The 25862-nt window shown below is 40.9% G+C and overlaps 1 protein-coding gene, 1 long non-coding RNA gene and 1 pseudogene across 51 annotated transcripts in view; 1 reads left to right on the top strand and 2 right to left on the bottom strand.

Moving 5' to 3' along the window:
- LOC6037737 (Down syndrome cell adhesion molecule-like protein Dscam2) overlaps nucleotides 1-14902 on the bottom strand; it is a 106696-nt gene extending 91794 nt beyond the window's left edge. For 32 of the 50 annotated variants that reach the window (XM_038253901.1, XM_038253857.1, XM_038253869.1 and 29 more), the window contains exons 1-4: nucleotides 14743-14902; nucleotides 13980-14506; nucleotides 8336-8665; nucleotides 4144-4329 (exon numbers count right to left, since the gene is read on the bottom strand). In XM_038253901.1, the coding sequence (XP_038109829.1) occupies nucleotides 4144-4329; nucleotides 8336-8665; nucleotides 13980-14067 (604 nt within the window). In that variant the 5' untranslated portion in view covers nucleotides 14068-14506; nucleotides 14743-14902. Of the gene's footprint in view, nucleotides 1-1216; nucleotides 1379-1477; nucleotides 1640-1736; nucleotides 1902-2036; nucleotides 2199-2542; nucleotides 2714-2823; nucleotides 2989-3099; nucleotides 3268-3368; nucleotides 3531-3618; nucleotides 3781-3881; nucleotides 4047-4143; nucleotides 4330-4449; nucleotides 4624-7219; nucleotides 7382-8335; nucleotides 8666-13979; nucleotides 14507-14742 lie in introns of all 50 variants that reach the window. The other 18 variants (XM_038253865.1, XM_038253866.1, XM_038253903.1 and 15 more) reach the window with 12 other exon arrangements.
- Nucleotides 14903-21780: 6878 nt separating this feature from the next.
- On the top strand, nucleotides 21781-23287 carry LOC119766084 (annotated as a pseudogene).
- Nucleotides 23288-24781: 1494 nt separating this feature from the next.
- LOC119768064 lies at nucleotides 24782-25707 on the bottom strand. Its single transcript, XR_005277887.1, has 2 exons — nucleotides 25282-25707; nucleotides 24782-25222 (listed from the first exon to the last, which is right to left on the bottom strand). It is a non-coding gene; the product is annotated as an uncharacterized LOC119768064 (long non-coding RNA).
- Between the last annotated feature and the right edge of the window lie 155 nt (nucleotides 25708-25862).

Here is a 25862-nt window from a genome sequence, read left to right as displayed (position 1 = left end):
ATTAAAAAATACAAAAATTAAAATTGAAGAAAAAAGACCGATTACGTAGAGAATTGCTCATTTTAGTTCTCCGACTGGAGAAGACGGTTTTGTTTTATTTTAAGCTATGCTGGAGGAAGTTTGTACAATCAGCGTAGAGAAGATTGTTGCTTGTTAGGGCAAAGTGGCACAGCGATAGGTTTGTTACATAATTTCAAATATGCTATGGATGTATCTTGCAATTCTGAATTTCCTTTAAAAAAAAACAATCATACATTCCTAAGTTCATAGAACCTTGAAAAGGTAAAAAAACTAAACGTTGACGAATTAAATGCAAGATTAGTTCAAGAATACACTCACATGGCACATTTCACATTAAAAATGCGAACTTAATTGCTCTGGCTGCCGGAACAAGCTGCAATTCACGCAAAAAGAAAGCAACAATCCTGCGCGACTGTTTCCGCCCCAATTAATCAACATCCTTTCGTCGAACGCCCCGAGATGAGACATGCTAACCGGAGGAATTTGCTCCGTTCAGCTGCCCATCCGATTACAGCTGCCTTTATTCAAGGTCCAATGGGCTCCCCCTTAATAAAACAGTAAATTACGGTGCGATCAAGCGCGCACGACATCATCATCAACTTCGCTCAAAATGCAGTTAAAAAAACGAAAAGGGAATTTTCCTCGTGCGACGAATTCTTGTGGTTTAAGCCCTTTCTTTTTATCCCTCTCTCGAGAGTCTCAAGAGTACACTGTTGATGACGGTGATCATCAGTTGCACCTTGTACCGATGATGCTGCCGGTTGTCTGCTGAACCAGTTTTGTACTTCTACAAGCTACAAGAAATTGGGTAGAAACGCTTAAAACGTTGAAAACACACCTGCCGTTTGAATGTCGTCGAAAGTGATCGCTTTTGTTGTCGAGTATGTGCACATGAAGCAGAACATTGAACGAGTGCTAGGAACCTTAACCTATCTTACGAGCTAAGGGAAGGGAGGATCTTCGGGATGGGTAGGCCGTTAGACCCGTGGAGGTTGTGGATGGGATTGAAACAAACTTAAAAATAATAAAAACGGACAGGATTACTTGGGGATAGGATGAAACAAAAAATATACAAAATAATAAATAAAAACTGCAAACCAAAACTACCAGTCAAACCGTCCCGAACCGAAGGAGAGAGAGAGTGCATACTAAACACGGTGGATGTTCTGATTTTGGGGGAAATATTGACGCCTACCGAAACTATCGTCTAGCCCGTACGTTTGCCCATCGGTCGTAACCCACTCGATAATCTCCACGTGATCCGCCACGAACGACGGAATCTGACACTTGAATAGGGCCGTGTTGCCCTTAATGACAAACACGTCGTACACTTGGGCCTCGTAGTACTGGTTGACAACTGCGGGAGAGAGAGTGAGAGAGAAGGACAACGGAAACCAAGATCAGGGATTCGGATCGGGACAAGGAATACGTATGAGCGAGTTGTTCCGCGGACTACCGGTATCGTCGTTCATCTCGATTTCGGCGCCATCGTCCGCGACCCAGGAAGTGACCGTGATAAAATCAGCGATGAACGAGGGGATAAGACACTTGAGGAGAGCGGAATTCCCGTTCAGCACGTACTCGTCGATGACGCGCGTTTTGTAGAACTGGTGGACCACTGCAAGAAGGATTCAGCGATAACTACTTTGGGAGTTGGGATCAACTAAATTAGTAGGGATTGGGAAGTAAGGTTTCTGTATGGATCAAGCAGTCACCGATATCAGCGTTGTCGGCGTAATACTCTTCGCCATCGTCCGAGATCCACGCGTCCACGAAGACAAAGTCCGAAATGAAGGATGGGATCAGACACTTCAGCAGGGCGGAATTCCCGTTCAGGACAAACTCGTCCGTGAGTCGCGTTTGGTAGAACTGGTGAACAACTGAAGAAATGATATCTTGTTGTAGAGATTAAGCTAATTCCTTAAGATTCGACCTGACTACTGCTTTTAAGTTGAAGGGATCAAACATAACCGTGGGATAAGGACAAGGATTCACTAAAGTAACACGATATCAACCTAACGATTCCATATCAACGGTAACAACTTCGTCGTCAATTTCCCAAGAATCAATCGTGATGAAATCTTGCAAAAACGACGGAACCAAACACTTCATAATGGCAGCGTTCCCGTTCAGGATGAACTCATCGTTGACTCTAATCTGGTATACCTGCTGGACAACTGAAAGTACCAAAATAACCAAACAGAACTGAATCAACAAGGAGTAAGGATCCCGGGAATCTTCAAACAACCCCCAACCCCACCTAAGCTACTCTCATCCCCGGGGTAGAACTCGTTCCCGTCGGAGTCGGACCACACATCAACCGCCACGAAATCCGACACAAACGAGGGAATCTCGCACTTCATGATGGCCGAATTGCCCCGAATTACGTACTCATTGTCCGCCTCGGCCTCGTAGCTCTGGATAACGACTGTAAGGATCAATACGCGAAAGGATGAGATTCAAATAATAAACGGGACTTGAAGGAAGTGGGACTCGAAAGAAGTTATTGCTACTCCCTAACCCCCATCGTCGTCGTTGGTGGACAGTTGGTACTCTACGCCGGAATCATCGATCCAGGCGTCGATGAAGACGAAATCGGCAATGAAGGACGGAATTTTACACTTCAGAATGGCAGAGTTGCCCCGAATAATGTACTCGTTCTCGGCTTCGGTAATGTAGTGCTGGTTGACCACTATTTCAGGAGGATCAAAAACAAACAATATATGTGAAAAATAGAATCATGGAAAAATCATAAATGGGGATCCAGGACGGAGTTTTCGCAAACAAAGCCAAACCAATCACCGAATTCATGCTCTTGGTGGTGGTACTCGTTGCCATCGCTGTCGATCCAAGCCTCAACAAACACGAAATCCGCAATGAATGACGGAACCTTGCACTTCAAGATAGCGGAATTGCCCCTGATAACGTACTCGTTCTCACCGTCCGTCTGGTAGAACTGATTCACCACTGTGCGTTGGTAGAAGAACAGAAGAAGAAACTATTCTAAGGGAAGGGTGGACAAAATCAAAGATTTAAGGGAATCGGGATTCTTCCGGGACGAGCCTAGCGCGCATTCACCCGAACTTTCGTCCTCGTGGTAGTGGTACTCGTTCCCGTCACTATCCAACCAGGTCTCGACAAAGACAAAGTCCGCGATGAAGGACGGAATTTTGCACTTTAAAATGGCAGAGTTGCCTCGGATGATGTACTCGTCCTCCGAACCAGTTTGATAGTATTGGTTTACCACTAAAATTAGCAAGAAATAAAGCAAATCGTGAAGAAACTAAAGAATCAGGAAATGCAAAATGAGGATTTCTTTCAATATAAGATGCTTTTGAAAGCCTAACCATAATCCTCCGAAGAAGACAGTTCAGTTCCTTCCTCATCGATCCACGATTCTACTCGCACGAAATCGGACACGAACGAAGGGATCGAACACTTGAGAATACCGGAGTTGCCCCGGATAACGTACTCGGTGAGGATTTCCGGCTGATAGTGCTGGTTTATAACTGATAAAAACGAAATTAAGGTTAGAATCAAACTGAAGAACTGGACAAGCGTGGGAATTTGGGGACTCAACAGCAATCAAATATCAACCGTAGTCTTCCGAAGGAAGCAGCTCGTTGTTCTCCTCGTCGATCCAAGCCTCAACGCGGACAAAATCCGACACAAACGACGGAATCGAACACTTTAGAATGGCGGAGTTACCCCGGATTACGTACTCCATAAGGATATCGGCACCGTAGTGTTGGTTGATGACTGTGCAAATGAACGAATTCAATATATAACTATCGAGGAAAAGATCAAACAAAAAGTTGTGGATGGATATTCAGGGATTTTATTCTAAGGATTCTGAATACCGGTATCAAAAGAGGACGAGTTGTACAATGATCCGTCACTACCAATCCACGCATCTACCCTAACGAAATCCGTCACGAAGCTGGGAATGTTACACTTGAGCACGGCTGTGTTTCCTCGAATGACATACTCTGAGACTACCTCCGCTTCATAATACTGGTTTACAACTGCAAATTAAGGAACAATAGCTTAAAAAAGAGCGAATAAAATCATACAAATGAGGAGGGGAAAAGGGCGATTCAAAACATTCCATAAGATCCGAACCAGTTTCAAAATCATCCATGTGACTGTTATTCCCCAGATACTGATACACATTGCCGGAATCGTCGTTCCACGACACGACGGTCACGAAATCGGCCACAAACGACGGAATCGAACACTTGAGAATGGCGGCGTTCCCGCGGATCACGTACGCGTTATTCACCTCGGACTCGTAGTACTGTTGGACAACTGTCGGGAGCGAAAATTTGGCAACAATTAGGAAATCGATAAAAAAAAAAAGAGCAAGGACGAAACTAAAGAATCAGGAAGGCGGGAATGTACGGACGAGTCCTCCGAGTGCGGACCAACCTTCCTCGTCGTTTTCGGTGGAGTTTAGGTAAAAGCTTTGGTTCTGGTCGGTGTGCCAGGACTCTATGCGCACGAAATCGGCCACGTACGAGGGAATCTGGCACTTCATCAGGATCGAGTTGCCCCGGATGGCGTACTCTTTGTTCACGTCGACGTCGTAATACTGGGCGATTACTGGAAGGGTGCAGAAGTGAATATGCATTGATCGCGGATCGAGATAGTGGAAAAAAGTTTCGCGATATAGGGATTCTAGACGTAAGGACCTCCATAAGATATACGAAGAACTGCATATGAATTATATGGTAGAGGATTAGTCAACTTAAACACATCAGGGAAACCTCATAAACCTCTGATAGAATGAAGTTTACAATCGATTTTTGAAGTAATCAACTTGCTATCGACGACGAACCACTCGAAATAATCATTACGTGTAAACAACTTTTTTTTTAATTTGTAGAAGTGAAGTGGGACCAGAGTTTGAAGAATATGGGATAGAATCTGTCTTCTATCCACTGAGTGTTCCACTGAAAAAGAAATAACATTCTAAAATTTCAAAAATTGCAATTCTTCAAAAATAATTATTATTAAGTCTAAAATTTAAAAATCTTATGTCTAAAATTCAAAAAAGCTATGATGCAAACTTTTAAAGATTCTAAAGAATTATAAAATTTTGAAAATTCCAAAATCTAAAATGTCAACTTTTTGGTCAAATTCTCAAATTCCAATTCTTAAGCCTAAAAATTTAAAATTCTTAAGTTCAAAATTATGAAAATCTTCAAAACAAATTTTTAAATAATCTTAAGGCCCTGGAAGGAATCATTCCCAACCGGCTATTTGGCGGCCATCTTTGTTTTAGAAAAACATTCAAATCTTGAATCAGAATGTATCAACCAAAAAATGGGTTTCTTTGTGTTGTTTTTAGAAGCGTTTTACATATAGGAGTGATTTATTTTTTTTTTTTTTTTCATTTTTATTTACTATTTCATTACCCTGAATTCAGAATCATCATTGCCTCAAGATTGGAAGACTCCATCTACGACCTTAAGTCCAGAATTCGAAAAGTCTGAAAATCTAAAATACCAAAATTAAAAAAATAAAGTTTTCTCAAATTCGAAAATTCCATAACTGTGGGGTGAAATTGGTTCAAACAAATTCCGACAATATTCTATGACCCAAAATTCGAAAAATCTAAAATTGCAAAATACTTAAATTATTTAAACCTTATATTCTAAAATTTTGCAATTCTTAGATTTAAAAATTTTAAAATTTTAAAATTCTGTGATTTAAATTTTTGTTTTTTTTTTAATTCCAAAATTTTAACTTTTTCAAATTCAATTTTTTTCTAAAATTTCTAAAATTGAGCACAATAACTAGGGGAAATATACCATTCCATATACCATTTCTATTATCGGCCTATCACTTTGGTCATGAATTACAGCTTTCATAAAGTGTTTTTGACTGTTCTAAAGTAATAAATAGAAGCAACTCTCCATTGTTGATGTATCTGAAAATTTTGATTTAATAGCGGAAAACTTTAAAAGTGATGAGAATTGGTCAAACGGCTTTGACTAATTAAAATGGGTAAATTTCCCCTAGATGACTTTAAAATTCAAAATTCTAAAATTTTGAAAAAAAAAACAATATAAAAATTCTAAAATTCGAAAATTTTTAATTTCTAAAATTTTGATATTCTAAGATAGAAAATTTTTAAATTAATAAATTTTCAAATTTGAGCTTAAAAACTAAATTCTACAATTTTAAATTCAAAAAAAATTCAAATTCTACAATTCTAAAATTCTAAGATTTTTAAATTGTATAATTTCAAAATTCTAAAAAAAAAACTTTTTTTTATTATAATATTCAAAAATTCTAAAATAATAAAATTTCAAAATTCGGAAATTTAAAGATCGTAAAATTTTTAAATTTTCAAGCTTCAAAATTAAAAAAAAAGTTCTTAAATTAAAAATTTTAAACTCTAGAACTACAATTTTCAAATTGTAAGAATTTCAATTCAAGGAGTCAAAATTCAAACTATAGATTTTACAAATTTAAAAAATAAATATAATAATCAGCAATTCCATTTGAAAAGAGCCTAAACCGAAAAAAAGTTCTCCGATCGGGCTCAAAATTTTTCTGGGTTCCTTGGCCAAAATAATTAGACCCGTATTTTTTTTTGTTTGGCCATTAGGGTGACCTACATCGTGCTAGGGTGGTTCAAAAAAATGGCAATTTTCGTTATTTTTCGCAAAAACCTCTTTTTTCAAAAAATCATATCTCCGCGTCATTTCATCCGATTTTAGCTATCTTAGACTCAAAGAAAGGTGATTAGTTTGGCTATTTGAGAAAAATAGTAAGAAGTTTCAAAAATCTAGCTTAACATTTGAAAAAGTCATATGAAAACTTAAAATGGCGTTTTGACGCGCAAAAACAGGAAAATGACGAAATCGGCAAAAAAATCAACTTTTTTCACTAAAACTGCGATAACTTAAAAATTTCAGCGATGACCTATACCTGTTGAAGTACCAAAATTTTCGTAATTAAAATACGCAACTTGTATTTATAAATTTTGGAGTTTTAAATTCTAGAATTTTTTTAAATTTTTGATTCAATTTTTGTTTTACGAAACTGGTTCATAAAGGCAATTAATTTAATTATTTCGAGTGGCTCGTTTGAAACAGAATAGAAAAAAAACGAAACATAAAAGAGGGACAGAAAACATAAAATTAGTAGGAAGCAATTTTCTCCGCTGGGACACCCCCTCCAAACCAACCGATGGCGTCAGCGGAGTAAATGTACGTGTTCTCCTCGTCGGTCCACGACACCACGTCGACGAAATCGGCCACAAACGACGGAATGCCACACTTGAAGATGGCCGGATTGCCCAGTATGACGTGCTCTTTGTTGACATCCGCCTCGTAGTACTGCTGGACGACTGCATTTTTGGGGGTGTTGAGTAGAAGTAGACATTTTTTAAGAGTTTGAGAAATCGTGGGACCTAAACCGAGCCTAGCCAAAAAGCAACGATTGAAAGAATCTGGATTTGGGCCCTAATCTGCGATCGAGAGGGAACTTTACCGGCAAACGAGACCGCTGAAACAGGGGCTTAAAAATGGTTAGCTGGACGAATACGAAACAGTCTGTGCTTGGGTATGATGAATCGTTGCTGCGATGACTCTCGTTCGGGGTAATCCTTTGAGCACGTTTCGCTTTCATAAGCACATGACAAAACGTGCTGGTGGCACTATTCAGCAAGATCCGACCAATAAAAACACTCCCCTTCGTACACTTGTTATCTTCATCTCGAGCCATTTTCCCCTCATCCTTGTATGGTGATGAGCTGTTTGGCGCACCCTTGCGGCTTTTAATTTGAAATTTCCATGCATTATCTTCTCACATTCTCAGGAACATAATTACGAGAAATTAAATTTCCTCGTTTTCCACCATTTCCTCTGCATCAGCTGAGTTGCTTCCGTGACTTCTCTTCCCTCAGCACTCCGAACGCTGGTGTTATTTTTGAAGCAAAATGCATTCACTCTCTTCACATCACCACCACAACTCCCCATTCTTCCAAAGCATTCGATTTTGCTTTATTTATTTTTACACATTTTTATTCCTTTCTTCATTCTTCCGCAACTTCCACAGCCGGGTCGTCACACAAACACTCTTGCAACGTTGCAACAAGGCCATTCTTCTAGATTTCTTTCTCTTCATGCAGAGAAATGCACACTTGGGATGCACCAAATCTTCACTTTTGCATCCCACAATCACTGCTTTGCTTCGTAATCCTCTTCGAGCTGCTCCTTCGTCGAACCCACAGCCAGCACAGATGTTTCGTATTCCGTTCTTTTCTACCAGAGGCAACTACCTGCCCCGCGCACAAACTTACCGGCTCTAACGTTGACGTCGCGCGAGATGACCGACCCGAACTGATTCTTGGCCATGCAGGCGTACACCTGGGCGTGCACGTCCTGGCGGTAGTCCTCGGCGCGGAACGGCGGAAAGACGAGGTTTCCGTTCGACAGGATCTGGCGCAGGCCGGGTACCTCGCCGACGGCCGTCCCATCGCTGCGGATCCAGATCATCTCGGGCGGGGGGTTTCCGGTGGCGCTACACTCGACGACGGCGCCCGTCGAGTTGGAGAAGTCGATACGGTTGGTGGGTTCCTTCAGGAAGACCGGCCCCTTGGAGTCGTCCACCTTGGTGGCGGCGTGGGCGCCTTTTTTGTGCGCGTGGTGGGAAGAAAGGGAGTGGAAAAAAATGTATTAAAATTGGTGTTTAAAAATAGAATGAACAAGTTTGGTATAGTATGAAAACGAGGAAAATATCATAATTGGTATCATATGATTTGATCTGCATCTAGAATTGAACAAAATTTCGCCAAATTACATATCCTGATTATGATTCATTTTGAACCAATTTTCAATAAATTTATTTAAAAATTTAGTATTGAAACAGTTACAAATATCCATTTCGATGTGATGTGATTTTCGTTAGGTATTAAATTTGTGACGAAATGTTACAGAACATGAGCGATAAGAAATCAAACCGTCTAAACTTCAACGTTTCCTAGTAAGTGGTTTGAAAAAGTATAATTATGCAATATTTGTAGTTTTTCTATTATCGGCCTACTCAGGGTTGTTACGGGAGAGTCGAATAAAATCCGCCCCAAATCCGCGCCGACCTAAAATCCGAAACCGCGCGAAATCCACGCCAAATAAAAAAAATATCGCGACCAACATTTAAGAAATTCGATTTTTTTAATGAAGAAAACCTTATTCAAAAAGTATTTGATTAAAAAAACTCGTTTTATGTTTAAAGGCTCCAAAAGAACGAAAGCAATAAATCAATTTAAAAACAATCCTCAAGAGAAGGTCAAGGCAAGGGTCATGAAAAAAAACATCTTCAAAATAGAAAATACATTTTTTTTCAATTCAATTGGTGTTTATTAGAATTTAACAGTTCTGCTCCACGATGTTACATTTGCAATTCAGAGATTTTTAGAACCTTTCAACTGAAATCAATTCATAAGCCTTTACAGGGAGAGTACATGTTTCTAAATTTAGATGTTGCTAGCTGCATGCTCTTTTAGGGAAAATAAATTTTGAGAAAAAAACCCTAGATCTAAAAATACAATATTTAAAAACCTTAAACTTTAACTTCAAAAATATAACCTAAAAATTAAATCAAAATCTAAGATAATAATATGATAAAATTTTAAATTTCGAAAGTCTACATATTCAAAATCTAAGAATTTTTATACAGTTAGTAATCCAAAAGCCTCGCTAAAATTTCACTCCGAAAGAAATTTAATTTCCGATATTTAAAATAATGTCTTCTCATAATTTCAAAATCTCTTACAAGACTTCAAAAATTGTGGAATTTAAGAATTTAAGAAGTAAGAATTTAAAAATAAAAACATTTACGAATTTAAGAATTTACGAATTGAAGAATTTTAGAATTTTAGAATTTTAGAATTTTAGAATTTTAGAATTTTAGAATTTTAGAATTTTAGAATTTTAGAATTTTAGAATTTTAGAATTTTAGAATTTTAGAATTTTAGAATTTTAGAATTTTAGAATTTTAGAATTTTAGAATTTTAGAATTTTAGAATTTTAGAATTTTAGAATTTTAGAATTTTAGAATTTTAGAATTTTGAATTTTAGAATTTTAGAATTTTAGAATTTTAGAATTTTAGAATTTTAGAATTTTAGAATTTTAGAATTTTAGAATTTTAGAATTTTAGAATTTTAGAATTTTAGAATTTTAGAATTTTAGAATTTTAGAATTATAGAATTTTAGAATTTTAGAATTTTAGAATTTTAGAATTTTAGAATTTTAGAATTTTAGAATTTTAGAATTTTAGAATTTTAGAATTTTAGAATTTTAGAATTTTAGAATTTTAGAATTTTAGAATTTTAGAATTTTAGAATTTTAGAATTTTAGAATTTTAGAATTTAAGAATTTAAGAATTTAAGAATTTAAGAATTTAAGAATTTAAGAATTTAAGAATTTAAGAATTTAAGAATTTAAGAATTTAAGAATTTAAGAATTTAAGAATTTAAGAATTTAAGATTTAATTTAAGAATTTAAGAATTTAAGAATTTAAGAATTTAAGAATTTAAGAATTTAAGAATTTAAGAATTTAAGAATTTAAGAATTTAAGAATTTAAGAATTTAAGAATTTAAGAATTTAAGAATTTAAGAATTTAAGAATTTAAGAATTTAAGAATTTAAGAATTCAAGAATTTAAGAATTTAAGAATTTAAGAATTTAAGAATTTAAGAATTTAAGAATTTAAGAATTTAAGAATTTAAGAATTTAAGAATTTAAGAATTTAAGAATTTAAGAATTTAAGAATTTAAGAATTTAAGAATTTAAGAATTTAAGAATTTAAGAATTTAAGAATTTAAGAATTTAAGAATTTAATAATTTAATAATTTAAGAATTTAAGAATTTAAGAATTTAAGAATTTTAGCATGTATTATTTTTTGTTCTCTTGGTCGTTTTTGATTTTTAATTTTTAGAATCATTTTTGACATTTTTGACTCTTTAAATTTTTAAATTCTTAAATTAAATTTGGATTTTTTTGGTTGAATTTTGAATTCCAAAAATTTTCTAGTTTGAATTTTTTTTTTTTTTAATCATAAATTTATAAAATTTCGTATATTTGAATATTTGTATTCTAATTTTTAAATTTTCAATAAAAAAGACTACAAAAACCAAAAATATTTTTAATTTCTGAATCTTCGTATTTTGAATATTGTAGCTTTCATTTTTGAATGTTTTGATCTTTTATTTTTTCCCCAAGAAATCTAGAAAAAAAATCTTTCTATGGGGTGGGTTTTACCACAATTCAACGACGAAGAGCCAGCGTCCGCATTTGTGCACAGTACGGCAACGAAAACAAGCCCCAATCAATAATCATTTTTCTTACATCCTGGTATATAACTTCGAGGAAAGTTTGAAAAATAATTCACATGATTGAAATCCTTTATAAAATAAACAATAAATAAGGTTAAAAAGAACGATACTCAAAACTCAAAAGATATTAAAAATATTCAAAGCCGGTAAAAATTAGTTGAGTGTAGTAATAAATTTGTTTAAGGGGTTACATGCATGTAGAAAATCACAAAATTTCATGTTTCAGAAAATGTATTGAATCCACTCAAAAGATGATTTCCAATCACTCCTGAAAGTTTCATGAAGATATTCCATGATTAAACTGAGTAAGAGACGATTTACGCTCAAAATTTTACCATGCGCAAAGCAAACTGTCAAACTTTGCGAGCGTTTTTCTCTGAACACCGAGTTGATTTACGGGTGCCACGATATCTCGAGATGGGATGGACCAAATTGGCTGAAATTTGAGGTGAAGACTCGCAAGACATACCCCGTGTGCATGAGGAAGCCCGATTTTAAAATTTTGCATTTAAAAAAAATACAAAAATCAAAAACTGGTAATTTTTTTATATAAAAAACACAGAAATATTTTTATCTTTTTTTCAACTAAACTTTTTAAAAATCGGGCTTCGCCATGCACACAGGACTGGTTTAACGAGTCTTCACCAAAATTTTGAGCCGATTTGGTCAAAGCAGTGTGGAGATATCGTGGCACCCGTTTTTTGAAACTGCTAACTTAAATTAGCTATATCTCGGCAAATATACAACTAAATGTATTCAAATTTATTTTGATAATAGTTGAAAATATATATTTTAATGCCCTTAAAACAGATTAAAAAAAGTTTAAGTGTGTGCTCATTGCTCAAACCAACCTCTGACATTTTAAGAAATCCTCATCAATACATTTAAAAAATAATCTCTTCATGAAGATTTGTTTGAAGTTTTTTATTAAGAAAATACAAACAAACATTTTCGGAAGAAAACTCAATTTTGTTTCAGTAACAGAAATCGAAGCAAATTTTTAAAAATACCTGATTCCCTGATAATACTTTTCTTTCTTACTTGAAAGTAATTTTATCTCTCTCAATTATTTTAAATATTAACCAAATTTCACATCCGCGCGAAATCCGCGCCTAAGCAAAATTAGCCAGCAAATCCGCGCCAAATCCGCGCTATCCGCGCGAAACGCGCCATCCGCGCGATCCGCGCCGACCGTAACAACCCTGTAACAATCAAAGTAATGGTGCCGCAGAATAAAAATTTTGATCAAAAGAGCATTACATTTGATCTTGATTTGATCCAGTAAATGTCATACTTTTATATGATTGCTTGGGAAATTAATTTTCCGAAAAATGATGCAATTTTTGAGCTTCTGAAGCGTTGTTGCCAATAAAAAGGGGTAACTTTTGGCTTGGTTGAAAATAAGAATGGTTCACCTTTGGGGTGTTTGAGAAAATCTAACTTTCGAGAATTATTTCCAACCAACTTTATCAAAGATTTCAAAAAAAAAACATTGTGCGTAGCAATTCAGGGTTACGTGTTAGAGAAGCTGATGTTCTGAGCACGTTGACTGCCCATGTTCGCAGAAATGTCCCATATGCAAAAACAGCAAACTGAGAAAACAGCCACGTAGCCCAGTGGTAACGCTTCCGCCTCGTAAGCGGTAGATCGGGGTTCAAATCCCGGCTCGGACCAACACAACTGGTGAACTTTTCCCTTCTGGAATCGATTGCTTAGTAAAGGGAAGGTAGTGTATCGTCACAAACTGGACCTTATCACGACACCTTAGGGAGGCGACCTATGGAATGTTAACATTAACCTTAATATGTTAACATTAAGTTGAGAATGAAACTGCCACTGAATCCGCTTTGTAAATGCCGGCCCCGAGACTCTTCAAGGCTGTTCCCCTCAGGAACAGGGAAAGATTTACTTTTGAGAAAACCGCAAAGAATGCACTGGATTTCATCCAGAATTCTAAAACAAGGTACTGGATGCAATCAAACTGCATCAATAACTCAAAAGCGATGAAAATACATATTGGACATTTATGCGAAAAGGTGAGTTTGGAGCAAAAAAAAAAAAAACAATGTCGTCTTTTTAAAATTAGTGTTAAACAACCATTCTGAGGTAGAAAAAAGATTAAATTTTAAAACTCAAATGTCTCGAAAAAAGCAGGCTGAATTTTATGCGAAAAATTTGGACAAAAATATTGTAAAATCTAGAAGGTTAACTCTACTAAGCACACAGTGTAATACTCATATTAAATTTTGTGTTGTTTCAATAAAATTAATTTATGTATTTCTTATTAGCAAACAAAGTTTTCTTTTGAAAAAATATTTTGAGTAGTTCTAAGAAAATAGTTCATATACAAAGCCATTCTTAAATCAATCCAGTTTTTCTTTGTTACACCTTTTTTTTCTCAGGCAAGCTTTTAAAAAGATAGCCCTGAGCAAACAAGTAATAACATTATGTTTTCGTCCCCTTTTATTCGCACACCATGCCATATTTTCCCAAACCATCTTCCGCCTTTGATTCTTTCTGGGCCCCGTTTTACGCCTCAACCCGGCAAAATAAACCAACAATAACATCCACACGCTGCCGGTCTCCACTCGCTCGCTTGCAACACTCACCATTTAAGCAATTGAAGCCACTTAGCAGCAGCATAGCAGATAGTGCGAACATTGTGGACGCCGCTTGCCGTCCTCGGTCAAGAGTCATTGCGGACTCGGGTTTGGTCGCCGACACCTCCTCACACGCCCAGGGGCTTGGTTCAATTAAATTATCAACGACGAACGACCCTTTCTCTCTTTAAGCCAACACACACTAAATCACACGGCGCTGATCGGATCAAAATCCTATTTTCTTCACTTGCACTTTACAAAAATCTTCCTTGTGCTCCGAGAAGCAATTTCTTCACAATGTGAAATCCACCCAGAAGGACACGGACGACGGAAAACCCAGGTTCTTCAGACAGGACTAACAACACGCGACGACGACGACGTTTGCGCGATACACGCGACGGACGTACGCGGCCGGGTGGGGTGGGTTTTGCCTTCGACAAGGGGTGTCTTTATCCTTGCTGGCTGACAGATAAGGGTACTACCGCGAGGCCACCCCCCAATTCCGGATTGGGGCGCGCGCTGCACTCGGCTAAAACCTGTGAAAAAACGACAAAAACGGACAAATTAGTCATCAGCTGCACGCTCCAAACGTCTGGGGCGTGCTCAATTTCTTCCAGCTTCCCGGCACGAGGCGCATTTCGGTCTGGAAAACCCATTTCTAATTTATTGATCGAGGGAGGAAAATTTTCACTCCTCCATGTCCGGACGCAGGAAGATTTGCACACGCCAAAAGCAGCGACGGAAAATCGCATTTTTCCACCCCAAAACTCACCGTTCGCGACCGCTGTTGGCGCAGAATCGCTTCCGCCGGGGTTAATCTATCGAACGGGACACACCTGGCCGGAAACGGCACTACTTTTCACAGGAAATTACCGATTCGAAAACGGCGACACGACGGACCTCGACGCGAACTCCAAACACCTCAGACTCGACTGGCTTGTGTATTTACGAGAGTCGCAAGCAAAAGGATATCCAAGATGACAGCGAAATAAGCTGGTGTGCGTGCAATGTTTTGGAGTTTGACTGGAGGGCCGAGGGACTGGACAATGGTGAAACACTGAAGTTGTTGCAGAGCGGTTGTTATGTTGCAGTTGCACTCGCTGGAGCAACAAAAAATGGCAACAAAGACAAACAGAAGTGACTCTCGAGCGTGCTGTTCAGCCTGTGCCACCGTCCGGTGGGTGCGGTCAAAAAGCAGAATGATTGCCTGACCCACGTCTATTCATGGACTTGGCCGGCCCGCCCACTTGACCAGCGATTCCCAACGGGGGTATTTGATTTACATGGCAGGGGGTACCAGCCTAGAAGAAGGTTGAGCATCGCTGCCAAGGGGTAAGACAGTGAGAAACTGAGTGACTCATTTTCGCAAAGTTACTCAATGTGGCTCAAAGTTACTCAATATCCCTCTTGAACGATTTTCCAACAGGTTACGGAATTTGTGAATATACATATTTTGACAGGCGAGCGTGTTTACAATCAAGTTAAAAATAATTTCAGATACTGCTCAACTCGAGGGGGATGACACTCCGCGATTTCATTGAAATCGTGCCAAATCGCATCAAATTCCTTCATCTTTGCTCATCGCACCTTCATCGCGCTCGTTTTTTGCTCATCGTGCCAAATCGCGCCAGATCGCGCTCATCGCGCTCATCTTGTTTAGATCGTGCTCGAACGAAAATTTTCATTCATGCAGTCAGAGTTGCCAGAAAATATTCGTTCTAGCAGTTTTCCATGAAATTGGGCGCACTGCTTCAATGTTTATTTTTGCTGATTCGAGCAGCCTGATGTAAATAAACTGAATTTGTCGGAACTGCTTGTTTTTTCAGGACGGATTGCGGGACAGATTGCGATTCTTTGGAACGGGATCGTTAAGGCGTTAAGCCGGAACCAGGCCGGAACTATTTCGCCTGCGTTGACCTAGAGCCAGAATGCTTCGTTTTTTTTTAATTGTTTAATTGTTTCTTTTCGTTTGGGCAGGACGTACATCAGCAGGGGAGCGATGGTGGGGACGGAGATGGCACATCGACGGCCGCGGCACCGATTTAGCGTGAAATTCGGTTGGAGGCGGAACCGGACGGAAGTTGACGGCCACTATGACAGAGCTAGTCCATCGTAGGCAGTTTGCTGTGGCTGCGAGGTTTGTTCAATTTGGGCAATACCACCTTCTTCCGTTCAGGGTGAAAAGTTCCAGCTTCCTGAAAGTCCGCTCAAGCTCAGAACGGTGACGGAGTTGAGTCCAATCAACGACGAGTTGAACCCGTGGGGAAACAAAAGAATAAAATTTGTTACAAAAATGGTCCCAATTTGCCGGCAAGGATCAGGAGGACTTGTATGAGCTGCTAGCAAGTACACGCAGCGAAGATTTGCACATGGTCGTGGACTCGATGAAGGAAAAGGTCAAGTTCTACAGCATCCTTGGCCTCGAACTGGTATTGCGTGACTTGCTCGTGTCCATCCCAACATGCCAGGACTGCAAACACGTTTCGGCGCGGCACGAGTCCTTCTTGTATTTGTCACTCCCGATCGACTCGAAAAACCGCAACTCCCGATCCGACGAAAATGCAGTCCCTAACCGGACTACGGCCAAGTTAACTTCCGGCGAATCCACCCCAAAACCACTAAGCAGCTGAAACGATGCTACATCAAGAATACGACCAAGGAAAAAGCGGAAAAAATCAACTTCTATCACAACAGCTGGCAATCCGGAAGGTGACGTCAAAGGCGCCGCCGAATCGGACAAGGACGACGACGATATGTCGGACGCGGACGTCGAGGATAATCTGAACGACGATTTGCAGCCGAAAAAGATCGTTCACGTGGGCGGTCCGGAAAAGCGTGACGATGTGATCCGAACAAAAGAGGCGAGTCGAATTTGGTGTGCGAGTTGTGTCTTAGTGCCGAGAGCGTGGCCAACATGATGGAAAGATGAGCAGCGCCGCTATACCAGTGCGGAATATTGGACCCAGTTCATCGCGGTTGAGTTGATGGCCGGGAACAACAAGGTGTGCTGCGACGCGTGTACCGAGTGGATCGACAGCAGGCCGTTGACGACCCAGGCACGCGTGTCCAGGACGTTCACCAGGCAGCCGCTGTAGTTTCCTTGCTCCTCGCGACACCGAAAGTACTAGCGCGAGTTGTTTTACGAAGATGGATTTGGAAAGGGCAGAACAGCGCATCGCGGAGATCTTAAAGTGGCTTTTTTTTTACGTTGTAGATGGCCAGCAGGAAGGGCTAACCAGCACGTACGAGAGGATCTTTTGCTCCAGCACGATGAGATTGTTCGAACAGAGCACGCACGTCATAAAGGGGGAGGAGATTCGGTTGATGAAGTTTTTTCAGCTTTACAGACTGCTGGTTGATGTTTTCGGTGATGTCGGTCCAGGTTTTAATGATTTGGAAGAATATGATACCGATGATGGCGAAAAAAGTGCCGTGTTCGGTTGAGGTGAGGCCGGAAAAGCGGTGAAAGAACCTGGAGCAAGTTCCATGGAATGTTCGAGCGAGCTGGGGGCGCTCGAGTTGGCGATAAGCATGACGATGCCCAAGCAATAGAGGAATGTGACGAGTAAGCCGTCGGAGATTAGTTGGCCGACAAATTTGACCCAGATTTCGCGGCACCTTTTGGGAATGTCTTTGAGGTCGCCGGAGAAGCTCTGGAAGGTGGCCTCCGTGTAGACGGTTTTGACGCGCTGCGTGAGCATCAGGAATTTGTTGTCCAGATGGTCAAGTTGGTCAACGGCGAACGTTCTGTGGTTTGCTTTGGCGTACTGCAGGAAGTAGTTTTGGGTTTGGCCCCGCTAAACTGAATAATGTTTAAAACGCTTTTTTGACTAAACAAATTTAATATAGATTTGGTAAAACTGAACCTGAACACGACTAGAATTACACGCTAAATTGCTGCTTCAAGTTTTTAATGGGCGATTGTTGCTCCGAGCTGGTTAAACGGCGTTTCTAGTGGTATCAGAAGTGTATTCGATTCCACTGGTCGGCAGCGGCAATTCTTAGCGTTGATTATCTCGGCGATTCACTTAACCCTCTCGTAGTTGTAGATGGTTCCTCGCGAGAGCTTGTCCGAGATCTGACGGTTCAGGTCGAATATCATCAGATGGCCAGCCGCGGCCGCTGCCTGTCGAAAATCACACTGCTCGGCGTAGGCCAGGCCGTCTTCGATCGGCGACGACGTCCCTGACATCACCGGCTGGTTGTGGATGCCGGGCCATCGTGTGTTGCACAAAGAGTTCATGCCGATTAGGTTTGCGTACTCGTCAATGTCCTGACAGCTGAGATTGCCCGCCATTTCCTGATGATTTTTAATGAATCGTTTTTAGATTTAGCGAGATTATTAAAGTATCGAAGTACCTGAAGAGCAATCGGGATGTCGGTGCAGCCGTTGAGCGCGTTGATGCAATCGACCCACTCGTAGTTGTAGATGGTTACCCGCGGGTCGTCCACCGCCACTACCAACCCGCCCTCCGGGTTGAAGGTCTCGAGCAACTAGTTCAGATAGGGTAGATTTCGCCGACGCATTCCGACAAGGTTTCGTTCTCCGAGTCGTCCTCCATGTCGTGTGAACACGACATTGAACACGTGCTGGTTTACCTGGCGAAACTCGGGCATGGGCAGTAGGTCTAACCGGAAGTCGACGATCAGCCAGTTCGGCATCTAAAAAGTGTTCAAACAAAAAGAAGAGCGAGAATATCATTTATGGCTGTCGAGTGGCGCCGGGCTCCCAGCGACAGAGCACTGTTAGGAAGTCCTTTACCACTGGGCGGTGGCGACGACGGTCCGTCCGTATTGGTGGCCGAGCAGATGAGCGGTGGCGTACCCGGCGAGGCTTGTGTGGGTCCACCATGAACCGTTGCGCGATCCGCTGCAGGACATTTTGATTGCAAAGCGTGTTCAGGGCCAGCTGGTTGAGCAGGTTTTCTGATTCTGATTGTTGTCGGGGTGCTGCCTCCACCTCCGCCACTCGAGTTCGAGTTTGAGCTGCTTCTGGCCGAGATGCTACTTGCGGCATTACTTTACGAGCTCCCCTGCTATTTCCACCGGAATACTTCTGCTCTGGCTTCTCGCGGCACTGCTCGTGCCCGTACTGGTAGCGGTCGCGGCCGTGGATGCAAAACAACCGATTCAACAGGCCAGCTCGAGCGATTGTTCGTCCAACAAACTGATTAGGTTGTTCGTCTGGATGACGTTCGTCGTCACCGATGTGATGACCATCCGCGTGTTAGACGAGGACGACGTAGGAACCGCATTGTTGGCCGCTGCCGCTACCGTAAACTTGAGCGCTGTGACCGTAAAACTTTTGGTGTGTTGGAGGAGTTTCCGACTTGATTCATTCCTGCCAGGCTAAGATTTGAGAGTGACTGCTGCAAGAACTGCACGTTCTGTTTTGACGGTCGAATCACAGACTGGAAAAAAATACCAAAATCAGCGCACCAAACTCATCCGAAGACCATCAAACTTACCAAGCGTCTATCCGCCACCGGATAACATCATTCGGCGAAGAATTCTCTGTCGGCTCGGCAGAATCTACTCAATAGATCGGTTTCGGCTTAGCTTTTTCAACAATGGAGCATTTCCATTCGAGCAGTTTTTTCTTTTTTCTACAATGTATTTCTTATGGAGCGAACTGTCAAAAACTGCTCGACTGCGGGTGCTCCATTAGCTCATCCGCAACCGGAATGCACGGCCTCAAACTGGAACAACTCCTCAACCTTGTCCACCTATCGGTGGCAGTTTCTTCAGCTATGGAACAACTGGAGCCGGAGCTTCAATCGGTTCAGGAACTTTCTCGCAGCCGACGTCCCCCTCCTTCATGGCGGCTGTTGGTTGTCCTTCTTGCTGCACGAGAAACTTCGAAAGGACCATTTCCTTCAGACCTTGATCGCGATCGACAGAGAACTTGGCCTACACAGCCGACGGGATTCCATGAGTTCGATTCTGGTAATCCGGTAAAAGAAAATTCGTCCTCCGTCAGCCACTTTTACCACGTGTTTATTTGGTTTTGTTTTGCTCTTCCACTGCTCGAATCGAATTTCAGCAAGACCTGTCATTTGGTTGCTGTCAAACTCATTCGAGCAGTTGGACAGCTCACATCGCGCGATTTTTCTACATCGCGCCCGCATCGCGATGAAATCGTGCCAGATCGCGCTCATTCTTGGCAATCGTGGCAGATCGCGTTCATCGAAGGTCATCGCAGTTGAATCGCGAGCTCATCTCGGGAGTGTCATCCCCCTCGGCTCAACTTCCCAAAATTGGCCATTGTATTTGCTGCGGAATGGTCTGTCCCGGATTTCAATCCGGATGTTGCTGCAAGAGAAAGATTCCGGCGATGCGGCACGTAGCAGTTCTCGATTTTGTGGCATAACTGGCACCCCCTGCACGCTTGTAGAAGCTGCTGACCTTGTGCCAGAGAGCTTTAGCAGGGCTCAGCCGGCCGGATTTACTGCCCTACAACCCGGCCGCCGTCGCTATCGTGCCCATCTCCGGATGGCACGGAGACAACATGCTCCACCAAGATGTACTAGTTCAAAGGATGGGCCACAGAGTAATCCAGAGGGAGCACTGGCATTTAATTTATGGTTGCGTTACGCGGTACATCGTGGTACATCGCCCCTTCAGCAAAATTTCGCTTGTCGTAACCCTCGGGGCAAACTGACGTTCAATGCGTTACATTTTTTTCACAGCGATCTAGTCGGCTAGATTACATTGAAAGGTTGTCAAAAAATTTCTCATTCCCAATATCAACAAAGTTATTTTCTCTGATGACTCTTAAATATTTATTGAATAAATTTGGATAATTTGGAACGAAAACAAACAGAATGCCAAAAAGATTTACACGAGAACCTCGACGAGAACTCTCTTGAAAATAACGTGTGAGATTATTGTGATGGAAGTGGTCTTACCTGTTACGATGCACCATCCGATTGAAGTCGAATTTTCACTTGTGACCGAACGCTGTGTTGCAATTTTGCGTGGCTTGTTATCAGAATCGGCAAATACTGGGGTCTACTTGATAGTTTCTTGTCGAGCCGAAACAGCTTTTATGGCTGAAAGGCTCGGTTATTAAGATAAATAACTAACTGATAATTTCTTCACCATTTTTGGCGAATAACGTCAAGGAAACAACAAATATATGGATGTGTTGACACAATTAATTTTGGAGGAAATTTATCTTTGTTTAATTGTGTTAATGATTTTTAATTTTTATAACTTTATAATTTTCATCTTTGTCTAACTTTCCTTATTTCTGTGAATAGAGACATTGTCAGTTTTATTGACGGAAGTGACGACTAAATGCAATGCTGAAGAAAAATGTATTGTTTTTCACGTGTAATTTTGTCATTCCAATTGAAATGTTTTGTCACAATAAGACCGAAATTTCATATTAATTCATCGTCCATTAATTTGAGCTAACGAAGTGACTCCAGGAATGCCCAAACACTGCCAGCATTCTTCTGCTCTACATCCTATTCAAAGTATTTGATTATTCGGTAAACTGCATACAAAGATTCTGATTTTTCTGCTGGTTGAGTTCTTTGAGTTCAAAATGATTATTCTCATACATTTTGATGAAAAGAGGAACATACATTTACAACAACCAATGCCATTCAAAGCTTTGCACTTGTCAAAACAAAGTCAAGTAGAAAAAACCTGAGTTTACTGTGATGAATTTTTTTCTTAATCAGGCTAGTAACGCTCAAAACATAACGCCACAAGCTGCTATGATTCTAAAGGGTAAACCCGTAACGGAGCCAAACATTTGAATGACTTTTGTTTGGACTGCGTCCTCTGGATTACTCTGTGGATGGGCCATCGAGTGCAAGAGGGCAAGGCTGACGGCAAGTACCTGCTTGAGACTATGGATGGCGTCCTGACGCCGACAAGCCCCTGCATCTGCCACTAAAGGACGTCAACAAAACCGGTGCGAACAAGCCATCGTCTTCGCCCCGGTCAACCTGATCGCTGATGTCAAGTCCGTCGAAATGCAACAAGAAGCCCTGCCGGAGGCCGTGCCCGGACTCAAAGAATCACAGCCCAGGTCATCGTGCTGAACCACTCCGGTCAGATCTCCAACGGTTACACCCCTGTGCTGGAGTGTCACACCGCTCACATTGCTTGCGAGTACAGCGAGATCAAGGAGAAGGTCTTTCGTCGTTCCGGCAAGTCCAACGAGGATCACCCAAAGTCCATCAAGTCTGGTGATGACACTATCGTCCTCCTGGTCCCACCCAAGCCTCTGTGCGCGGTAGCCGAAAAGGCCACCAAACAACATTCGATACTAGTGACCGCGAGGACAGTTCCCTTGAGTGAACCAGAAGTCGATCCGGTCATGTCCTGCGAGTACTTGCGAGTAATCACATATTGCCGAAGGAGTCAGACAGAACTAATAAAAAAAAGTGTTTATTTCTGCTTTTTGCTTAGTTTTTTTTTAATGCGGTCGGTTTCGATGTCTGTGGTCCGTTCTGTGCGCAGGAAAAAAGGCTTGGGTGAACATACTTGAAAGATGCCGATGTCCCCTGAGTCCTCCTCGTTCTGAATCTGAATGTGAGTGTGCCTTCCACTCCTCGTCCTGGTGCACCTCACAACCGATGTCACGCAACGCCGACTTAACGTCGTGCGCGATCGAGGAATGATCGGTCAGGGTCTGGTAGAGTCGGTTGAGTACGTTCTCGGCGCCGTCGCTTAGGAACGTATCACACTGATCTCGGGGACGCGAAACCATGTTCCGAATCGCCCACGAACCGTTCCGGGGAACTTGATCTCTACCATGTCCACCAGCACCCTACACACCTTCAGATCCTCTTCCTCCGGATGAAGAACCGGAGACGTCATGCAGCTGCTCGGCGCAAAGCACAACTTTGTGTGTGTGAGACGCCGGATTTTTATACGGATCTGGTCCTACAAGGGGTAGGATCCATGATATCAGCCTTGGGTAGGATCAGTCTGCCGTAGGATGAGTATGGGAAGGGCGGGTGCTGCCTATGCTGATGGATGATGCTTTTTATGCACGGGCCCAGACCAGTTGTTGTCCTCATCCTTCCTGCTCCGCAGACGCCGTAAATTACTCCTTAGAATAAAACCGGAACCATTTTAATTTTTTCATTTTTTTCGCTTCACGTTGTTTTTGTTTGGGGTTGGTTTTGTGTCTGTCAAAGTCAGTCGTCTCTCTCTGGTGCCAAATGTCAGTGTCAAAATTCGTTACGTCGTTTAGGAGGATTGAAAAACTTTGAGTGGCTCAATGTTACTCAAAGTTTTTCAAACTTTCTCAATATTACTCTCTGTCCTACCCCTTGATCGCTGCTCTAGACTGAACTACACCAGTTCCTCGTCAAGGCCCTTTCCAAGCGAAGGGAGACCAAACTATACAGCCACAACAAACCTTCAAGCAATTTCCCCGATGTGAATCTCACAAGCAAGTACGTGAATGAACCTCCAGCCAAATCTCGGGAAAATTTAGTTTATTGGACCTTTTTGAAAAAAAAAAACTCCAGAAATGCACTCGGCAAGCTATATCTTGAGCTATATCGCAATGGTATTCACGGAAACGCGACCAAAGCTGGTTCAGCTCGGTTTGCTGCCTGCTACGATCAAAGCAAGCAAGGCCCATTCCAAGTAGGTCGCGGCACGCAAGTACGAAATCTTCTCCAACCATCAACATCAGGCAGTGATGCTGCGTTCATCATCTCCTCTGGGTGTTCTGTGTTTGTCCCGTTAGTTAGTAAAATTGATAAATAAAAGAAAAAAAATAAGTGACGAACTGTCCCTTTTAACACGGCACTCACGCACAGTATCAAAAAATCGTTTGGTAGTGTGTGTATGTGAACGGTGTGAACTCCGTGTAAAAGGGGTGTCAACCTAAAAAGTGAACCGGAAGTTTGACAACAGTTGGTGCCAAACCATAGGGATTTGAGTGTAGCACCTGTTTGAAGTTTCATCCAATTTGGGTTCAAATCCTTGGCTCCCCCTGCCCGTCTTTTCATATGTCTTTTGAATGCAATTAATCGCCTAGCATTGAAAATTTACGTGACGTTACAGCGCAAGGAAAACACCTTTTGTAAATTTCTGCATTGTAACGTCACGTAATGTAAAGTGGGTGCATGAAAGCAGCAAAATTTATTTAATAATCAACCGTTTCATATGTTTAAAGGACCTTAAAAAATAGAGTTCAATATTTCAAGCAAAACAATGTAAAAGGACCTAAGTCGAAAATCAAAACAAAAGAGATTTTTCATGCAAATGATGCACTAAGTCTTCAACTATCGCTATATATCGAGAAAAGTTCAAAAGGTTGATATTTTTATTAATAATTTCCAATTTTACTAAGGGCCAAAGTAATTTAGATTGGGTTTGTTTTCAACATCCACATAGCCCCTTTACTATAAAGGACCAATGTGAAAACTGGAGATGTTTTGTTTTGAAATCGTGTTAGCTCAAGGGACAAACAAGATGTTGTTTATAAACAAAATTGAAATCAATTTGGCCCTTTGCTTTAAATTATGTTTTTTTATACCGATTTCTGCTTCAAATAAAAGAAAATCCCGGTAATTTTTACAAATCTCGTTTATTTACACGGTACGAATCAGCTCCGACGTGAAGCGACTTGCAGCGATAAAGTGACGGAGAGCGTCCGGCGGCGGTGAGAAGTCTGCTGCAGGAACGAGCTCATTGGTACTCATTGGTACCTGGGAGTGTCCGCTCCAGGAAGCGGCTTGGAGAAATGGCCATTCGCAAAAGAGACACTTCATACAACATAAGACGTGATAATAGTAATATTCGTCACAATTGAAATAAACGTAACCCAACAATGTTTGCAAATAGATTTTATTTATTCGGTAACAAGCATTGCTTCATTTTTCCTTCGATCGACAGTCTTCGGATCCAACCTTCGGTTGAATAATGATAGAAACTCCACCGTGGAACGTTGGCCATCGAATTTTCGATCTTTCCTGAAGCCATTTCTCACATTAGTTTGCATTCCTGTGTCTTACTGTCGCCATCTCGTTCCGATGAAACTCTCCGTTGCTAGTGCTCCGAATCACCGTTTTTCTAGGGAGTTGCTCATGACCGTCCACCGACCCAGTAGCTTTTTACGAACGGCCTAGCGATATTGTGGCGCGGTTCCAGCGACAATTTCAGCAGCTTGATTCACACAAGTTCGTCCACGATATACTCTATTGAAAATCCAGAGAATGCTAGAAGCACCAGCCAAAGCGATCATCTGGATTATGAACACTAAGTGAATTTGTCTGTAAAATAGAAACTTATCTAAGTATTACCATTTTAAAAACCTTAAAAAATTACTGACCTTGACAAATGCAGAATGAACATAACACGGCAGCCACGGCAACTTCCCAACCTTATTGCAGAATAAACAACTTCTTCCACTGTAAAATTCTATTTTTCACACCACAATATCGCGATTTGCCCTCGATTACACAAAATTCTATCGAACTGGCCGCGAAAATTAAAAAAAAAAAACCCTTTCAAAATTAAAACACAAGTTTCCTTGAAAAGGCCCCAACACGAAAGCAGACTCTGTTTTGGTTTGGCCTGCCAGGCCAAAACAAAAGAACAACATAAACAAACCGTCATCGTGTTTGGCCCAGGGTCCAACTGGAAAACGAAACTGTCACTGTTTACAAAGGTGCTATCACGCAAAGGGCCCAGCTCGATCCCGCACTGGTAAAACTTTCGCACGAGGCCTAATTATTTTTTTCATTGATTTTCTTGGGGAAAAAAAACTGTTCCCGTGAATATGAATTTAGCGAAGCTTAAGCACACTAGTTTTACGCTATTTGAGTGAATAATCATAGTAAATTGTTCATTTTTCTTAAAATAGGAATTGAATTACTAGTTGCAAATTTCATTCTCGTTTTTCTCAATGTT

Source organism: Culex quinquefasciatus, chromosome 2 (genome assembly GCF_015732765.1).
Source record: "Culex quinquefasciatus strain JHB chromosome 2, VPISU_Cqui_1.0_pri_paternal, whole genome shotgun sequence".
Lineage (NCBI taxonomy): Eukaryota > Metazoa > Arthropoda > Insecta > Diptera > Culicidae > Culex > Culex quinquefasciatus.
Note: the sequence above shows the minus strand (reverse complement) of the source record. Positions and strands in the feature narration are given on the sequence as shown.